The sequence below is a fragment of the Staurois parvus genome, unplaced genomic scaffold, assembly GCF_062004578.1.
Source record: "Staurois parvus isolate SC_StPar_1 unplaced genomic scaffold, SC_StPar_1.0 ptg000516l, whole genome shotgun sequence".
Classification (NCBI taxonomy): Eukaryota; Metazoa; Chordata; class Amphibia; order Anura; family Ranidae; genus Staurois; species Staurois parvus.
Window position 1 is genome coordinate 176,717 of NW_028318312.1, and position 18,933 is coordinate 195,649.

Below are 18,933 nucleotides of genomic sequence, written 5' to 3' on the forward strand. Positions count from 1 at the left end.
TTCAACCCCTTAAAGACTACCACTCTGAAGAACAGAGGTTCATACAGGTGCTTTCCATCAGGTATTGAAAACACCTGTGGATGTCACCGAGCAGCAATCAAGCATAATAAGCACCAATTAGGCAGCTTTAAAATGACTGTGATACTCAGCTCCTTCTAGACATTTACTGGTGTGGTTACAAACATGGTGAAGGCAAGAGAATGGTCCAGGAAGACAAGAGAAGAGGTGATTTCTCTTCACAGGAAGGGCAATGGCTATAAGAAGATTGCAAAGATGTTAAACATACCAAGAGACACCTTAGGAAGCATCATTCGCAAATTCAAGGCAAAGGGCACTGTTGAAACGCTACCTGGTCGTGGCAGAAAGAAGATGCTGACTTCGACTGCTGTGCGCTACCTGAAGCGTAGAGTGGAGAGAAGTCCCCGTGTGACTGCTGAGGAACTGAGAAAAGATTTGTCAGATGTGGGTACAGAAGTTTCAGCCCAGACAATAAGACGCACACTGCGTAATGAAGGCCTCCGTGCCAGAACTCCCAGGCGTACCCCCTTGCTGTCTCCAAAGAATAAGAAGAGTCGACTGCAGTATGCCAAAAGCCATGTGGACAAACCACAAAAGTTGTGGGATAGTGTTCTGTGGACTGATGAAACAAAATTAGAACTGTTTGGGCCCATGGATCAACGCTATGTTTGGAGGAGGAAGAACAAGGCCTATGATGAAAAGAACACCTTGCCTACTGTGAAGCATGGTGGAGGGTCAATCATGCTTTGGGGCTGTTTTGCTTCTGCAGGTACAGGGAAGCTTCAGCGTGTGCAAGGTACCATGAATTCTCTTCAGTACCAGGAGATATTGGATGGAAACGTGATGCAGTCCGTCACACACCTGAGGCTTGGGAGACGTTGGACCTTTCAACAGGACAATGATCCCAAGCATACCTCCAAGTCCACTAGAGCATGGTTGCAGAGGAAAGGCTGGAACATTTTGGAGTGGCCATCGCAGTCACCAGACTTAAATCCGATTGAGAACCTCTGGTGGGACTTAAAGAAAGCAGTTGCAGTGCGCAAGCCTAAGAATGTGACTGAACTGGAGGCCTTTGCCCATGAAGAATGGGCGAAGATACCCGTAGATCGCTGCAAGACACTTGTGTCAAGCTATGCTTCACGTTTAAAAGCTGTTATAACTGTAAAAGGATGCTGTACTAAGTACTAAGATTGAATGTCACTTGGGGGTTGAATAAAACTGATAATGCTGTGAGCACAGAAAAGACATTTGTGGTTATTTCATTATAACTGTTATGTTATATTTGTCTGACCTACAAGTGCCTCTTTAATGTAAATGTAAGCAAGATGACTGAATGATCAAAAGCAATGTCAAACTGGCCAAAACACTCAATTTCAGTGGGGGTTGAATAATTTTGGACACAACTGTATATTGGGTTTGGGGGGTTCACTCATATTTTAACTGTCATTGAAGCATATGTATATGTTCAACATTTTCAGTTTGGTTTGATTACTAGATCAGTAAGCATATAGCTCAATTGGTATGTGTAAAATAGCATGCTAGTCTAAACATAGACTTACTGGTAAGTTTTTATATTCTGAAATATAGCATACCCAGGCTGAGATTTTCATCACTGAAGCCTGTAAGCACACAACCCTTGGTGCCCAAAGTAACACATCCCTCTGCTAGGATACTCTCTTTTATACAGAGCACGTTGTGGAATAACATGTCTTAACCTTAAATACAGTGACAATGTGTAAATATGATCATATTTGAAGACTGTGTTTGTCCTGATAATAGAAAAGAGATTTGAGGTCAATAACTCTCTATGACAAAGCCACCTACTGAGCTAAATGGCCAGCTTAGTGCTCCGGACACTGGACTTCTACCCAGACTGCATTTATTATATACAATATACTGGCATGGAAAGACTGATTCCAGCTTCACTTGCTACAACTGACATCGTGCTGTGAGTTTTCCTGGAAAGTATCTTAGATCAGTAATCAATTTTAGACTTTTCTGTATTAAATGGTACGCATCTTTAAAGCAATGCTCAAAGCAGATAGCAGTAGCAGATAATTTCATAGATGTGCAGATCGTGCAGTTGCATATGAGAGCTACCAATCTAGAGGTGGCCTTCATAAATAACTATAACAGAATTCCTTAAAGTGTACTCTATATATTGAGTTAGCAGAGCTTAAAAGAGAAGTAGGGCCAAAGCCCTACTTTTGGCACTCCTCCTGTAGGTCACAAGAGTGCACTTAGTACTGCACTCCTGTGACCGGTGTTTAGCTGACAGCGGCCTCAAAGCTTCTGTTGGCTGACATCACTGAGCCGGTCCATACTCTGGAGGGATACTCCAGGAAGTACTGGAGGGGCAGAGTAGAGAGCTGGTGACTAACAGTCACCGGCTCTCTGCTCACTGATGATCAAGAACTGAGCGATCAGCGGTCATGTTTTCGGTCTTACAGCTGGCAGGGGACAGATGGAGCATCGGACCAATACTGCATCCACCTAGGTGAGTATAAATGTCTATTTTTTTAATTCCTATACTGCTCTTTTAATGTTACACAACACTGGATAAAATTTATAGATGAGGACACTTTTAGGCTAGACTTTATATAATACGCTTCCTTTACTAACTGGCAGCTATACCTAGCAGGAGACATACTCACTCAGGACTTTTCTGTCATGTGGAGTGGTAAGTGATCATTTTCTCCTAACTACTGACACTGGGAAAATGATGGGACTTGTAACTAGTGGTCGAACATATGACTTCCTTATCCTGCAATGTTCATAGAAATTGCTATTTGCTCACAAGTTACAACTAGTGTGCACTAGAGGAATTGGAGCTGTTTGTGTAACTGGGAGCTCCCAAAAGGAAGGTGTGTATGGAAAAGAAGGGAATTTCTATCAGAGATGCAGAGAGATATGAATTAGAGAATGTGCAGAAATGTAAAGCTTAACTCTAGATAAAACTTTCTATTTAATTTTTTATAGGCTTAGGGAGGGGTAGAGCCTCTATCAGATTTATATTGCCATCTGTGGCCCTGTTTTGAAAAATTTCCCCTCACCTTCCTTTAGGACAGGAAGTAATGGGAATTCTCTGCAACGTAAAACAGACATAAGCAGAAAAGCATTTTTAGTAAATAAGGAAGGGCTGAACCTGGTAACCTTGCTATCCTGATGGCAACCTCATCCCCACATTTTTTGTACATGGATCAGGTACCAGAAATGAAGGAAAATCTCTCAAGTGGAGAGATCGATATAAAAACCTGACAGAAATTGTAGTTTTTTTCCTCACTCCATTTAAAAGAAAAAACACTGGATAGATTGGCTTCAAGTGGATACACAGTGTAGGTAGGTAACACATGCATCATTTGAAGACTTGACCAAGAAAGTTGGAAGAGGACTCTATTGCTGAGAGGAAAAATAACTAAATGGTGTGGAGTGCAGCAGACTCTCTTTTAAGGTGACAAATTGTAAATTCAGCACTTATCCAAGAGTAGGAAGTGGACAATGCTTTTACTTACATGAATCACAACAAAGAATCTAGCCATCCTGAGCATCTGAAAATGATCAGCTTTTTATAGTCGCTTGTTGAATTCAATTAACTAGCATGCCCACCCAAATTGTTGTAGTCTTGGCAGTCGGACCATTTTCATAATCAGGACTAAGGTGTTAGTATTCTCTTAGCTAACTGTCCGTGGAGTGCTAGTCTGTTTTCCTTGGAATTACATGCCTTGTTCCTTTGTTTGAAAGGTGTCCAGAAGTGAGATTAAACCAACAAACTGTTTTACATAATACATTTAGAGCTGTGGAAATTAAATTAATTTTGGTTAAAGCACATGCACCTAATCTCTTTTTATTGATGGCTTTTCCAGGATCGTCTAATAGGTTCATAAGCTTCATGCTGGGGCCTTGTTGCTCACTTACTAATTCTCAATAAAGGTCTCTGTCTTCCTGCCATGTTTAGTCCATCAAACCCCCAGAGCATGTTTCATCAGCTTAAAGTGACACTAATCGATATCCTTATTCTCCAAAATTAATCCATCCACATCCACTACTTAATGGCCTTGTAGTCTATTGTTCATGAAATGGTATTTTATTGGATTTTTCTGCATCCTTGTAATGTTTTCTGTGAGCTCCCAAACCTCGTTTTTCCTTTACCCTTCACCTTGGTTTGTTTGGAAAAGGCATTGCACTGCTCCGTGCATACTACAAATCCCATAGTCTATATCTTGGAAGCAAGCAAGAGAAGGTGGCTTTGTTCCTACATATAGTGGGACCATGGAGAATGAATCTAGCCACTGTCTAACAGGAAGTCAGATCACAGTAGCAAAAAAAGAAAGGAATTTGGAGGAGGTTGAGGGTAATAGAAGGTACTTTTTTTAGTTCTTCATACTGAAGGGACTGGCCCTGCAGCCTTGGTGAAAATTTAGGAAGTTGGAGCAGGTACCTGTCAAAAAATGTACCCACTCTCCATAAAGAAAAAAAAACATAAAGAAAAAAAAAAGAGAGATGAGGGTGGGCAGTTTAATAAGCAGTACTTTCACCTTTAAATGAAGGCCTGCTTTAATGAACACATAATTAGATATTTTTTCCCTGATTTTGACACTTCAAAGCATTTCAACATAAATCCCATACCTATATTATATAACAAAATATGATGGGATAAAGTAAAATAACTGTGGAAAAAAAACCACCCACACATAAAAGGATGACCGACAGACATCCCAAAGATGTCATTGAAATTATCACTGATTTATGACTATTTCCTTAAATTGTGTTACTCACGTTATTTAAAAAAAAAAGTGATTCATTGTCTGTGTATTCAGGAAGAACAAAGAAGTGAAAGCAATGTTTGGTGCTGTGTAGACAGACATGGCTTTTCAGACGTCTTCCACCACAATGCGAGGGCACCCAGACTTGTGAATCTGCTTAAAGACGAAATGTCATTGCCCCACAATCATAGTGCTGTATTATGTCACACATTCAGGCCCTGCATGGATAAAATGGCAAAACACTGTCAAAGCAAAGGATTGTCTTATAGAAAACAAGATTCCTCTTGTGTCCACAATCTTGAATGGAATTAGAAGATTATGAATTGGCAGGGTAAGAGAGGAACACAAAGAGGTCTTGGAATTATACTGGACGTCTCAGTTCCTCCAATTTCCTTTCAGGAATAAAAACTTGCAAGCTATTAATATGAAAACAGGTGAGCCTTGTTTCAAGATTCAGTTAGATATAAATTTAATAAATGTCTGTTATTTTTTATAGGAAAATTTTATGAGTTGTTAATATGTATGCAAACAATAACAGAAACAAATCAAAAACAGAAAACAAAGAATAAAAACTACCTGGAGAGTTATCTCTGTCCTTTCTTGGATGCACCCCAATGCTGACTGCATGGAAAAACTAATATAGTACATCAGTGGATAACATGGAAAGATGATCAGAAACTATAAACCTCCATATATACATCTTATAATAAAATGTTAAAATCCTGTCTAGGGATTAAGCTCTCATAAATGAGTCAGAATATTTACAATTTTGGGAATTTAGTTAAAAAAAATTTGCATAGCTGTTCATCTATCAGAACTGCATGCAAATTAATTATGCATGACTGTGGAAAAATCAAATATTATCAGGCTATATTCTCTACAGATAAAATGTTATCTATTGAAAAATAAGTGTGAATGAAGAAAATACTGCATTATGGCCACTAGATGGAGTTGAGGAGCAAACTCATTACCTATGATACTCCTCACCAACTCGTGCCATAATGGAGTATTTCCCCCATAACAATTTTTTAATAAATATTGTTCGATCTGCAGAGAATATAGCCTGAGAAAAATAGATTTTTCCCCATTCACACAGAACAAATTTGCATGCAGTTTCTTTACATTTTTTAAATTACACCCCAAATTTTATGTATACCCCAACAATGAACTTCTCTCAAGTGCTCCCTTTTGGTTTGTTCAACATACCATTGAATTTTGTTATAACTATTCAATGCAAATTCACCCGGCCCAACACCCACTGATTTCACTGCTTCCTCCTTTAGCAGCTTCTCTCCTACATGTTTGGGATTCTACATTTAGGAAATACAAAATTTCCACTTATAACGGCCCTCCCATGACGATTCTTGGTAATCAGAAGTTTCCACTGGGTATGCATTGCAAAGGTTTTCCCATTAAACGGGCATTAACCCTACCCAGGATCAAATCCCTTACAGGGATTCTAACCTCTGATGCTCTGTGCCAGGGAAGATGGCTTCACCACCTTCAGCTCTGACATTTCCATGCCAAGCCTGCAGGAGTTGGGCGACTGCACAGGGACCTAAAAACTTTTGAAGCCTTATGCTTGCTCAACACAGATTGCTGACTTACTGTATCTCAGCTGTGCAACATCCTCTTTTCAGGCGCTTTTCCAACCATTCCCTTTTATGTACAGGATTGGGAGAGAGATTTGGGACAACAAATTGCAGATGAGGATTTATCTTTACCTGCAAAAGAAGCATAGCCACACAAACCCAGGAGAACTTTAAACTTCTGACCATGTGGTACATGGCCATACTGCCATACTGCACAAAATAATACCATCAATCCCTGACCAGAGTTGGAGGTATAGAGAGTCAGGTGGCACAATTTTACACTTGTGGTGGAGCTGTTCTCGAACTTTCTGCAAGTCCATATTTCTTTTTCACCTGATCAGTGGAAAAACCTGACCAGAAACTCTGAAGGCAGCACTTCTCTCAGTCAAACCTGGGTTACATTAAAAAGGGAATATTCCACTTATCTGCAGGTCGTGCCTTGATTCCCAGACAATGGAAAATGACTACAATCCCCACCATTAGGGAGTGGGTAACAGAGCTCAATCATATCATGAGGATGGAAGAATTAACTGCCTGCCTTCATAAATGCTACCCGAATTGTTTGGCACTACGGTACACAATTTTTCAGCTTCTGCCAAAAACCAGCCCTTCTTTTGACCATTACTTGAGATTTTTGCCTGCAATTTTCATTAAACGGGCGACTGTCTGGCCGAGTACCCCCTTCACCTTTTCTTTTTCTCTTCTTTCTCTCTGTTCTGTCTTCTTTTCGTGTGACTCCCCATTTCTACTTACTGACTTCCTTTCCTGTCCAGGTACTAGCAACCAATTGTTAGTGGCCCCTGTACTATTCTGCTCCTTTGCCCTGATTTTGAAGGGATATTGTATTTATTTAGAACATCTCCCTGAGTTTGGGGCTGTCAAGTACTGTGTTGACTTTGTCTTTTTGTACTGAAAAGCTATGAAACTTAATAAACTGTATTCTTTAAAAAAACAAAACAAAACACATCCCTATGTTGTGAAGATGAGAGGAGTAAAGGGGGCACTGCATAGTCAGTCCCAAATTTGAAACTAAATGCATCACTACCAGAGTCTACAGGTATTTACTGTTTTTGTAGGGTCTTAAAAGGAAAAAAAACATGTACATGTATTGCAAAGAAGATGTACTATTTGTTATTATTATTGTGCTGTTGCATTGTTGTTGTGTGTGTGTGTGTGTGTATATATATATATATATATATATATATATATATGAGAAATGGGGGGGTCTTTAATGTTTGTAATTTTATCAGTGAGTGCCAGTGTTTTAAAATCATTGTATCGATGCATATGCTATAGAGAAAGCATTTACAAATCCATACAGTATAATACATTTACCAAAATATGAAATGCCAATGTTATGGTACATTAATAATGTAAATGTTACATTAATATTTCAAAATGTGTGCTATATTCACTATAGCTTTAGTTCAAAGTGTAACTGTGGCCAGGTTATTGACATTCAAGTATTTGTATACAGAAATGAGCTTTAAAACAAGTCCTTAATGATTTTACACACTTTGGAGCAATTCATCCTCACAACGTGTTCACACAGAAGGTGGTTGAAGTCCTTCCCTCAGCAGCTCAGCTCCCCTCTCCCAGTGCAATTGTTTAGTGTTTGCTTTAGAGATCAGAATGTACAGCGCTTCCCAGCCACTGTTGAAAGGGGGAATGGGTGCCTGAGCTACTAAGAGAAGGAATTGCAAGACTTCTGCTGTGAAATTTGAGGATGAATTGCTTCACAGTGCCTGTGGTTACAAAGTTCAGAGCAGACTTGTTTTAAAGTCCATATACTGCTTTTTAAGGATCTGAATTAATGATTACAAGGTCATTACTGGGTTTGCAAATGCATTTGGTGTACACAAAGAGGATGCATATCCTTTGTGGATATTGAAGTATATATTTAAATGAACATTTTTTTGTTCTGACAGGCTGAATGCACAATTTTGTCTTTGTATTTCCAAAGTGAATAGGGTTTAGCAAACTAAAAACTGCCTAAATGCAATGTGATATTGTGGATTTGTACATATATTTTGTTTCTGTAGTTACGATAGTATATATATATACTGTATGCATGCGTGTGTGTGTGTATATATATATATTTATATATAAAAATGAAAGGAACAATTTTTAATCAGAGTATAGCATCAAGTCAATGAAACTCCTGGGATATTGATCTGGTCAGTTAAGTAGTAGAGGGGGGTTGTTGTTCAGTTTCAGCTACATTGGTGTTAATGAAATTAACAACAGGTGCACTAGATGGGCAGCAATGAGACAACCCCCAAAACAGGAATGGTTTTACAGGTGGAGGCCACTGACATTTTTTTCCCTACTCATCTTTTCTGACTGTTTTTCACTAGTTTTGCATTTGGCTAGGGTCAGTGTCACTACTCGTAGCATGAGGAGATACCTGGACCCTACAGAGATTGCAGAGAGGCAGGCAACCCTTCAGGATGAATACGTGCTATTGCCAGAAGGTTTGCTGTGTCTCCTAGCACAATATCTAGATCATGGAGGAGATTCCAGGAGACACTCAGTTACTCTAAGAGAACTAGTAGGAGGTCCTTAACCCATCAGGAGGACCAGTATCTACTCTTTTGTGCAAGGAGGAACAAGGTGAGCACTGTCAGAGTCCTACAAAATGACCTTCAGCAGGCCACTGGTGTGAATGTCTCTGACCAAACAATCAGAAACAGACTTCATGAGGGTGGCCAGAGGGCCCGACATCCTCTAGTAGGCCCTGTGCTCACTGCCCCGCACCATAGAGCTTGATTGGCATTTGCCATTGAATACCAGAATTGGCAGGTCCGCCAGTTGCGCCCTGTGCTTTTCACAGATGAGAGCAGGTTCACCCTCAGCACATGAGACAGACGTGAAAGGGTCTGGAGAAGCCATGGAGAACATTATACTGCCTGTAATATCGTTCAGCATGACCGTTTTGGTCAGTTGTGGTCCGGGGAGGAATATCCATGGAGGGACGCCCAGACCTCTAATGGCTAGATAATTGACTGCCATTAGATATCTGGATGAAATCCTTGGACCCATTGTCAGACCCTGCTGGTGCAGTGGGTCCTGGGTTTTTCCTGGTGCACAACAATGCCCAGCCTTATGTGGCGAGAGTATGCAGGCAGTTTCTGGAGGATGAAGGAATTGATACCTTTGAATGGCCCCCACGCTTGCCTGACCTAAATCCAATAGAACATCTCTGGGATATCGTGTTTCGGTCCACCCAACGCCGCCAGGTTGCACCTCAGACTGTCCAGGAGCTCAGTGATGCCCTGGTCCAAATCTGAGAGGAAATACCCCAGGAAACCGTCCGTTGTCTCATTAGGAGCCTGCCCCAACGTTGTCAGGCATGCATAGAAGCACGTGGGGGCTATACAAACTATTGAGTACCATTCTGAGTTGCTGCAATGTAATTTCAGCAAAATGGACTAGCCTGCTACATAATTTTTTCACTTTGATTTTCGGGGTGTCTTTGAATTGAGTCCTCTGTAGGTTGATCATTTTAATTTCCATCAAACGATGCAGCATCCTTACTTTCCTAACAAATTACCCAGTCCATATCAGTATAGATATCCAGCATGATATTTTTCCCCATTGAGATTTGATGTATTTTCAAAATGTTCCTTTAATTTTTTTGAGCATTGTATATTTTATATGTAGACACACACAGAGTGTGAGAGATTTACTAAAACCGTAGAGTGTAAAATCTGTTGCAGCTCTTTACAGACACCAATCAGCTTCCAGGGTTTTTTTTTTGTCAAAGCCTGATTGAACATTTTGAAGTTAGAATCTGATTGGTTACTATGCACAGCTGGAGCAGATTTGACCTAAACCAATATAGTTTCCATTTAAGAGGCTTTCTAGAGCAGTGGTGTAAAAGTGTAGAGAACACCAATTAGTCCATCACTATCTCTCATTTCAGGGACTGCCCCTCTTTTGGCACCTAATTGCTCCCAATTTGTCCCTCTTTTTTGGTATGATCTATGGATGTATATAAAATGCATTATTCAACAACCAAAAGTGTTATACATCACTAACGTTTTCCTTAATATAGGTGATAATCAAAGCAGTGTAAGGATTCATAAAAGTTCTGCCCCATTGTATGTAAAACATTCTCTGGTCATGATATTCAATTATTTGGGATGTCTTTCTTAAATGACCAGTCACATTACGCCATATCAATGTGACTGAAATCAGGACACTTAGGCTTGGTTCACACTGCTGCGACTTGAAAATCATGTAACTTCCAGTACAACTTTGCATTGCGACTTGATACGACTTCGATGTTGTACAACTTACTGCAACAGGTTGGCTCATACAGGCACAATCATGTACCTGTACGTTGCAGCTTTCTTCTGGGTCTGCTCATGCATGCGTGCAAAACCGGAAGACTGTGCTGTCATTGGCTGCAGCAGAAGACGATCTCAGGGTCCCAGCCAATGATTTATGGCTGGGAACTGCTGATCGGTTCAGCGAATAACAGAAGAGAGCCCTGTGTTGGTAAACAACACAGAGCTGTCTTCATACAGCAGCAATGTGCCATTTTTATTTCTTCAGGGAGTTAAAAACAGGCACATTGCTTAGTAAAACACAACACAGTAAACAAACTAAACATTGTTTGGCAAAAATTTAGATCGCCCTAGATCTTAACCCTTCCTAGCCAGTGTCAGTAGTATAGTGACAGTGTATATTTTTTTTATCACTGATCACTGTATTAGTGTCAGTGGCAGTTAGTTCATCTCGACTTTCGTTAGTGTCATTTTTATAGCACATAGTAGAAAATACTGTTTTGTTTTTTCAAAATGTTGGGTCTTTTTTTCATTTATGTCATAAAAAATAAAGCAACCCAGTGGTGATTAAATCCCACCAAAAGAAAGCTCTATTTGTGCAACAAAATTATATAAATTTCATTTGCATACTGCATTGCATGCCCGTGCAGTCGCCACTTAAAGTAGCACAGTGCCGAACTGCAAATAATGGCCTGGTCATGAAGGGGGTACAATCTTCCGGAGCTCAAATGGCTAATAAAAGTATGACAACTTCTAGGAAGAGTTGCTGTTTCTTACATTTGTAATTTGTCTAAGTCTGAACCAAAGGAGTTTTAAGTTTTTAGAAATCCTTTCCTAACCCATTAATTCCCATAACTTCTGACACTTGGAAACACTCATTAATGTTTTCTAGTTAACCCTTTCAAACGCAAAGTACCTTCAGTGATGTTCACATAACATTTATATAGACATGGGGCCACATTAGGAGAATGTCGACTACATTTATATGATGTACAGCCTTGAGCCAGCTGATCTTATTTCAGGCTAGATTGCATATTCATTGAATTACCTGACAGGAGAATTATTGCGCCTGTTCCCTTGTGTTGTTACAGATGCTTATAGAACTTTATATTTTTGGGGTAAATCTCTAACTGGAAAGATTTGAATATTAAACATAACATTGACCATATGAATGAAGAGTGTCATAGCCACAACCTGACATGTTGCCAACATGTTTTGCATCTGTGCCAACATAAAATACACAGCACTTTGTAAGGGTGGATAATTATTACTGACTCTGGTTAATGAGGCCTAGGGGTGATGTACAGATAATAGCATTGTTTTAGTGGCACGCAGCCATTAGACGGATATACAGTATTCATGGAAGAATTCCAGATTCTGTCACATGCTGTCTCAGTATTGATATTTCGCATTGACTTTATAGATGGTAAGTTTTTCCTGTGAAACATTAGCTGTTTCCTCCCTACTGTATTACAAAAACATTTATGCAAAAAGCCCTTCCAATAGTAGAAAGAATTCTGGGTAATGCTGTTTTTGCACAGCAGACCTATAAGTGAATGCAACACCCAAGTGTTTAACCTCTTAATGCCTCCTGGCCCTTTAAGGGGTTTCTGATGCCGGGGTTTCTGATCATGTGACTGCCATGATTGGCTGTCACAGCGATCACATGATTGGAAAGCTCCCGATTACAACTAGAGATTGGGAGCTTTCCATTAGCTGCTGGTAACTGTGCCGGTAGCGTGCAGGGAGTGCTCATGCCACAGCTGTGTTTACATTCTGGTACACATATATGCAGCCTCTCAGCATTAAGGTACATCTGCCGAGAGGCCACATATATGTGCATTGTCGCCACAAAGAGGTTAAAAAATCTTAAGGCTTCCACTGAACCAAAACACCTACCTGTACGAGGACTCTTTTAGCGTCTTCTACTATGAGCATGGGAGAATAGTAAATCTGGCAAGCCTGTGAAGTGCCACAGGAGTAACTTTCTTAGAACACACCGTTTTGTCAGGAAGATTCATGGGCATTGCATAATGCTCCCTGACATGTACCTGGTAGTGAGCCTGATGTGCAGAGGAAGGTCTCTCATACAGCTCTGGCTCAGGGGTCATGGATAGTGGAACAGGAACCACGAGAGCACGATCAGGTATAAGTGCCATGATCAGTCGACTAGTGTGTGTAGGTAGTAGCTGTCACTTCGCTGAAAGGATACCAGGAGCAGAGCAGCTGGTGGTAGGCAGATGTCACAGCAGGGCAGGCTGGTAGCAGTTAGAGGGCACAGCAGGCAAGCTGATAGCTGACAGCTGGCAGCAGGCGGTAGTAGACAGGCACAGAAGGCAGGCTGATAGCAGATGACTGGCAGAAGGCAGATGCCACGGCAGGCAGGTTGGCAGCAAGCAGACGTATCAGATGAGAGAGTACTGGACTATGGAACTGGAGCAGGTTGGATGAACAGGATGAAGGGTCAGGCAAACCGGGTCGGCAACAGACAGGCAGATTGGGCATAAACAGCAGGCAGGAGAGGAGTCAGGTCACAGGCCAATGTCAGCAATGATGGAGGCAGATCAGGCAGAGACAGTAAGCAAAGACAGAATCTGGAGGACAAGCCAAAGTCAGGGCAGGTAGCAGATAAGTGGAGTCAGGAGCAAGCCGGATCGAGATCAGAGGTCAGGCACTGGAATAAAAATAAACACACACAAAAGTTGCAGAGCAAACAGCAATTACCCAGTGCAGTTGTCCTGTTTAAATTTTGTGCCAGTCTTGGTAACAGACGCAGACCCGTATGTGAGAGTGCGCATGCGCGCACTTAAGTGCGCGTGCCTATGCTCGTTCTTGTATACATCTGCCAGGCCAGTTGCTGGTCTGCGCATTCTTATGTGCCAGGAATGGAAAACTTTATCTGCACCGTGAGCAAGCCTTTCCTGACACTCCCGGTAGTGGGGACCTAGTTCGAGTGCCCCCACTGGCAGGCTACAATCATGTGAAATCAGTGTTAAGACAGCAACTTAAAAGCGCGACTCCTCTGAGAGAACACTTGGTAACTCTTTGTAATTCATGGCCAAACTTCTATACTTTTGACACTACGAACACAACTTCTGTTAGAGTGCTACTCTCCCCAGGTGTTCAGCATTTCTGAGCTGGTATTGCGGAGCTTGTACGGGTCTCCACTAACTCAGCAGTCCTGTCACCTCACTCCCAGCGACTGATCCATATGCTTCTAATAGATATAGGAGATGCACTTCTCCACAACTCTATACTTGCAGTCCTCCCCAGGCTTCACTACAGCTCTCCTGACTTCCAGGCTGACTGTGTCATGAGAACAGTCCCAGTATGTGGGGAACCAGTCACTAGTGAAGGGGCTAAGCATAACACCCCTTCACTACCAGAGCCTCTGTCACCCTTGCCATGTAATTTGTTTCCTTGCTGGTTGGCTGATTACGCATGTGACACTAGTACAGTGTTCATTAGCAACAACATTATAGCATTCTTATGACAGCTTCCCTGCTCCTTAAACCTCTAGCCCTGTTCTTTGATGTGCCATGCATGCACCCCTTTAGAGACTTAAGCCCAGGCAAATTAAATGAACAAGGATCTATTACTGAAGTAGTTAAAGGCAACAAATGGACAGTTCTTCTAGACATCTCCAAAACACACAGTCCTGTACAAAGTTCTGTAAGTGCTCAATAAGGTAGTCATACCTTAAAAAGGTAACGTAGTACAGTCCAATAAGTGTCCTTTGCAAGGCAAGAGTCCATAACTGGCAGTAAATCCACATGAGGTAGCAATAATCTATAAAAGGTCTGGCAACTGTCAGCATAATATTATCCATATCCCTTGGAACCCCGAATGGGCTCCCACAAGGGGCGCAAACCATCTTGGCAGTCTTTCCCTTTCCCGCTATCCTTATGGGGCATTAATGCACTCCTGTTTATATGGTATGACCTGCAGGGTGCGGTACCCTCCCTGAAAAAAGCAGGGAAACCTAGCCAACAGCTTTAACCCTTCCATCTTAGGAACCACAAGCTCAAAAGGTCAACCAATCACACAGTGTAATACACCTACATTGTTGCCAGTGGCTCTTATACAGAAATACAGTTGAAATAACCAAATCCAGAACCAGTAACATGAAAAAAGAAAACATTTAACACAAGGAAGCACCTGCTTACAGATTTTAACTGTTGGAGTTTAGAAACACCTAGTGGGAGGAAAATTCAGGCCAACCAATTAAAACATGGCTTTATCAGGAATTTTGTTATGTTTCAGGTAGAGGTTTTTTTAAAACATTTCCCAAGTTTCATGTAACATTTCCCTTTAAAGAATGAATACATTTTTATAAAAAGTTTCCTATGCCTCCACCCTATTTACACAACAATGACAGACCAAGGGTGCACAAATGCTTTTAGCTGTCCGCTGTGGCGTCCCCAAAGGCACAACTTTATTACCATTACCTCCACTGGCTTCCGATTGCGCAACGGATCAAATTCAAAATCCTAACGCTGACGTACAAAGCCGTCCACCATACTGCCCCGAACTACATCACCGACCTAATATCCAAGTACCGCCCAGCACGCACACTCCGCTCCTCACAAGACCTCCTTCTCTCTAGTTCCCTGGTCTCCTCCTCCCATGCCCGCCTCCAGGACTTCTCCAGGGTGTCACCCATCCTCTGGAACTCCCTGCCTCAACCCATCAGATTATCACCTACTCTCCTCTCCTTTAGGCGCACCCTGAAAACCCATCTCTTCAGGGAAGCCTACCCCACCCCCTGCTAACTTGCCGACCTCCTCCACTCTTCCTACCACTCCATCCCCCACAGCTATCTCCTCCTGTGCCACCACCCCCTCCCTCCTAGATTGTAAGCTCGAAAGAGCAGGGCCCTTGATCCCCTCATGTTTTGCATTGTATTGGTATTGTTCTGTCACATGTTCTGTCTCCCTTTGTAATGTACAGCGCTGAGCGAACTATTGGCGCTTTATAAATACTGTATAATAATATAATAATAATAATAATAATTTCTTTTGTGATTTCACCCTTCCTGTGCCATTCCAACATCTACCAAGGGGATTTGCAAAGTGTTTCCTTGTGTGTTGAGATGACTTCATCAAATTTTATAGTAGATAACTGCAAACAAAGCTGGGGCTCTTGACAGGCAGCAGCTACGGGATTATAATAATAATTTACAGAAATTGTAAAGTGCCAACAGTTTTCTCAGCACTTTACAATATAAAGTGAGATAGTACAGTTACAATACAATGCAAGGAAGGAGGGTATGGAGGACTCTACTGTTGGGTAAGGGTACGTCTGCATCTTGAGTCTGTAAAATATAGTGTAGTTGTGATGAGGGGGATGAGAGGGGTGGTATAGGGTATGATTTGTGAAAGTACACGGTATTCTTTAAACTGACCCTGCATTCACTATATCTGGTCTCCCACAGTACACAGAACATGCAAATGCAATTACTTAAGTAAATATTAACTGCTAAATACCTTTTCTCATAAGCAGTTAGAGCAGTCTTGTGACTTCAGCACTGGTTAAAGCTTGTAGGAGGAGTTTTCATTCTGCTCTAAGAGAGGAAGTGCTGGTCAGGACAGTGCTGATTGACCCTGTACTGATCACATGCACCCTCCCAAGAAAAAAAAAACCTTCTCTAGCAATACACACCAAACTGAGCATGTGCATGTGACTACGGGTTCAGTCTGTATCAGGTGGTCATTTCAACAAGAGGCGGGGCAGAGAAGAAAGGATCAAACAGCCTTTTTACACAGTGCAGAGGATTAACCCCTTAGGTTCCACAGTGAGTATAACAAGCATGCTTTACTGCATATACAGACTGATTTTACTGTTGTGGGTTTAGTAACACTAAAGTAACACTAGTATACAGCCATACCTGCTCAGTTTCTGTATTTGCATCCTACCTGAATGCCTATAGTAGTCTGCCTCCTTATCTGTGCCCACTGTAGACTTACCCACCCATTCTGTGTAATAGGATACTCATGACTTGGCTGTATCATATGACTAGAAGCTGCAGTTAAAGTGGTATTAAAGGTTTGCCTTTTTTTTTTTAACCGCTTTCCCAAAACCATATAGCAGAAGTACTGCTACAGAGCTGCTCAAAATCACGTATATATACATGATTTTTATTTTCAGGTAGGGAGCGTGCATGGTTGGCGGCTCGGGATGTCAATCACTGGTCCCAATCACTGGTAAACAACACAGGTCTCTCCCCTGTCAACATGGACATGCTGTTTTGTATCTCACTGCACAGCAGAGAGATACAAAACAGCACGCCTCCCTAGTAAAGCATAGCACACAGTAAAACACACACAGCACACTGTTAACCCTTTGATCACCCAGATGTTAACTCTTTCCTGCCCAGTGTCACTAGTACAGTGCCAGTGCTTTTTATTAGCACTGATCACTGTATTAGTGTCACTGGAGATGCCAGTGGCAGTTAGTTCCCCCCAGTGTCAGAATGCCCGCCGCAGTCCCGCTATAAGTCGCTGATCGCCGCCATTACTAGTATATAAAAAAAAATAATCCAGTATATATACCCCCATTTGTAGACACCATAACCTTCACATAAACCAATTAATTTACTCGTATTGGGATTTTTTTTTCAGCAAGGACATGTAGCAGAGGTGATCAAATACCACCGAAAGAAAGCTCTATTTGTGGAAAAAAAAAAGGACATAAATTTCATTTTTGTACAGTGTTGCATGACTGCACAGTTGTCAGTTAAAGTAAGCGCTGTATCGCAAAAAATGGCCTGGTCAGGAAGGTGGTTAAATCTTCTGGAGGGCAAGTGGTTAAATAACAAACATGTCATACTTGCCTGATCTGTGCAGTGGTTTTGCATGGAGCAACCCCTATCCATTCCTCTTGGGTCCCCTGCCGGCACTCCTGGCTCCTCCCCCTTGACCAGTGACCCCAGTAGCAAGCCACTTGCTATGGGGGCACTGGTGTTTGCTCACTCCCGAGCCCCACTCTTTGCTTTCATAAGACACATAAAGTCATGGCTCGGCGCAGCCCAGCACCCCCCCTCCCCCCTCTTCTCATTAGCTCACTGGCTATGATTGACAGCAGTGGGATCGAGAGGGGGCCCAAGGTGAGTATTGATGGGGGGGGAGCTGTGGGGTAAGCAGCTTAAACTTTCATTTGTTTTCAGCAATTTTGTAACTTGTCAATTGTCTATGTAACACATTCTTTCTTTGTATGCCATATTGCGAATACTTTGCTTACCTATTCTTTTGACTGAACATTTACACCATAGGCGTAAGCCTTTTTCAGCATTGATGTTTTTACTTTATGCCAATTTCAGTACTAATAAAAACTCATTTGAATTAAAAAAATAACAAAACCCATGATGGATTACTTCATTTTTGATGGGCTGGAGGAGTTTGCAGGAAGGGGCGTTTGCAATATTTTCATTTATCAGCTCATTTCTTACATATCTGTGCCTGCTTTTCCAGGAAACACATTACGGATTGCGGCCTACTTCATCAAAAGATGGGTCAACCTTCGCTGCGTGGTAAAACATCAGTTTCGAGGTACAGTATAACTTTTCTCTTTATAGATAAAGCACAGTCTGTAAATCCTTCAGTAATGATTGAAAAATGTGTCAGGTCTCACCTAATGCACTAATGGGCAACTCTACTTCCAGCAACAGAGGACCAAGAGGGGATTGTAATATCTGATTGCTGCTGGCAGCAAACAGAGGATGGAGATTGTGGAGGGATGAATTTGTACAGTGCAGTCATTTTCAGTACCATCTTTTGATTCTCAGTTTGTTGCTGTAATTTTTTTCTTTCACTGATGTGCGTTGATGAGGCTGCACCAATACGCAGCACTGATGTGCACTGATGAGGTGGCACGGATAGGCAGCACTGATAGGCTGCACTGATGAGGTGGCACTAATGAGGCGGCACTGGTGGGCATTGATAAGGCGGCACTGATGCTGCTGTACTGATATGCAGCGATGGGCACTGATAGGTGGCACTGGTGGACGACACTAACTAACGGCACTGACTGGTGGCACTGCTGGGCACAATTGCTGGGTAGCACTGATGAGTGGCACTGCTGTGCACTGGTGGACACTGGTGGGTGGCAGTGCTGAGTGGCATTGCAGGGCACTGAACATCAGTGCCCTGATGATCAGGGCCAATCCGCTATGTGACAATTGCCGGTTATCGGAAGTACTTTCCTCATGCTGTGACAGTGTGAGGAAAGTGCAGTCGATAACCGGCAACTGTATTTACTCGGTGATCTGCT

The 18,933-nt window shown here is 41.9% G+C and overlaps 1 protein-coding gene across 1 annotated transcript in view; it reads left to right on the forward strand.

Moving 5' to 3' along the window:
* SLX4IP (SLX4 interacting protein) overlaps positions 1-18,933 on the forward strand; it is a 180,671-nt gene that overhangs the window by 117,510 nt on the left and 44,228 nt on the right. Inside the window, exon 6 of the mRNA XM_089690101.1 lies at positions 18,135-18,212. Within this exon, the coding sequence (XP_089546227.1) occupies positions 18,135-18,212 (78 nt within the window). The remainder of the gene's footprint in view (positions 1-18,134; positions 18,213-18,933) is intronic.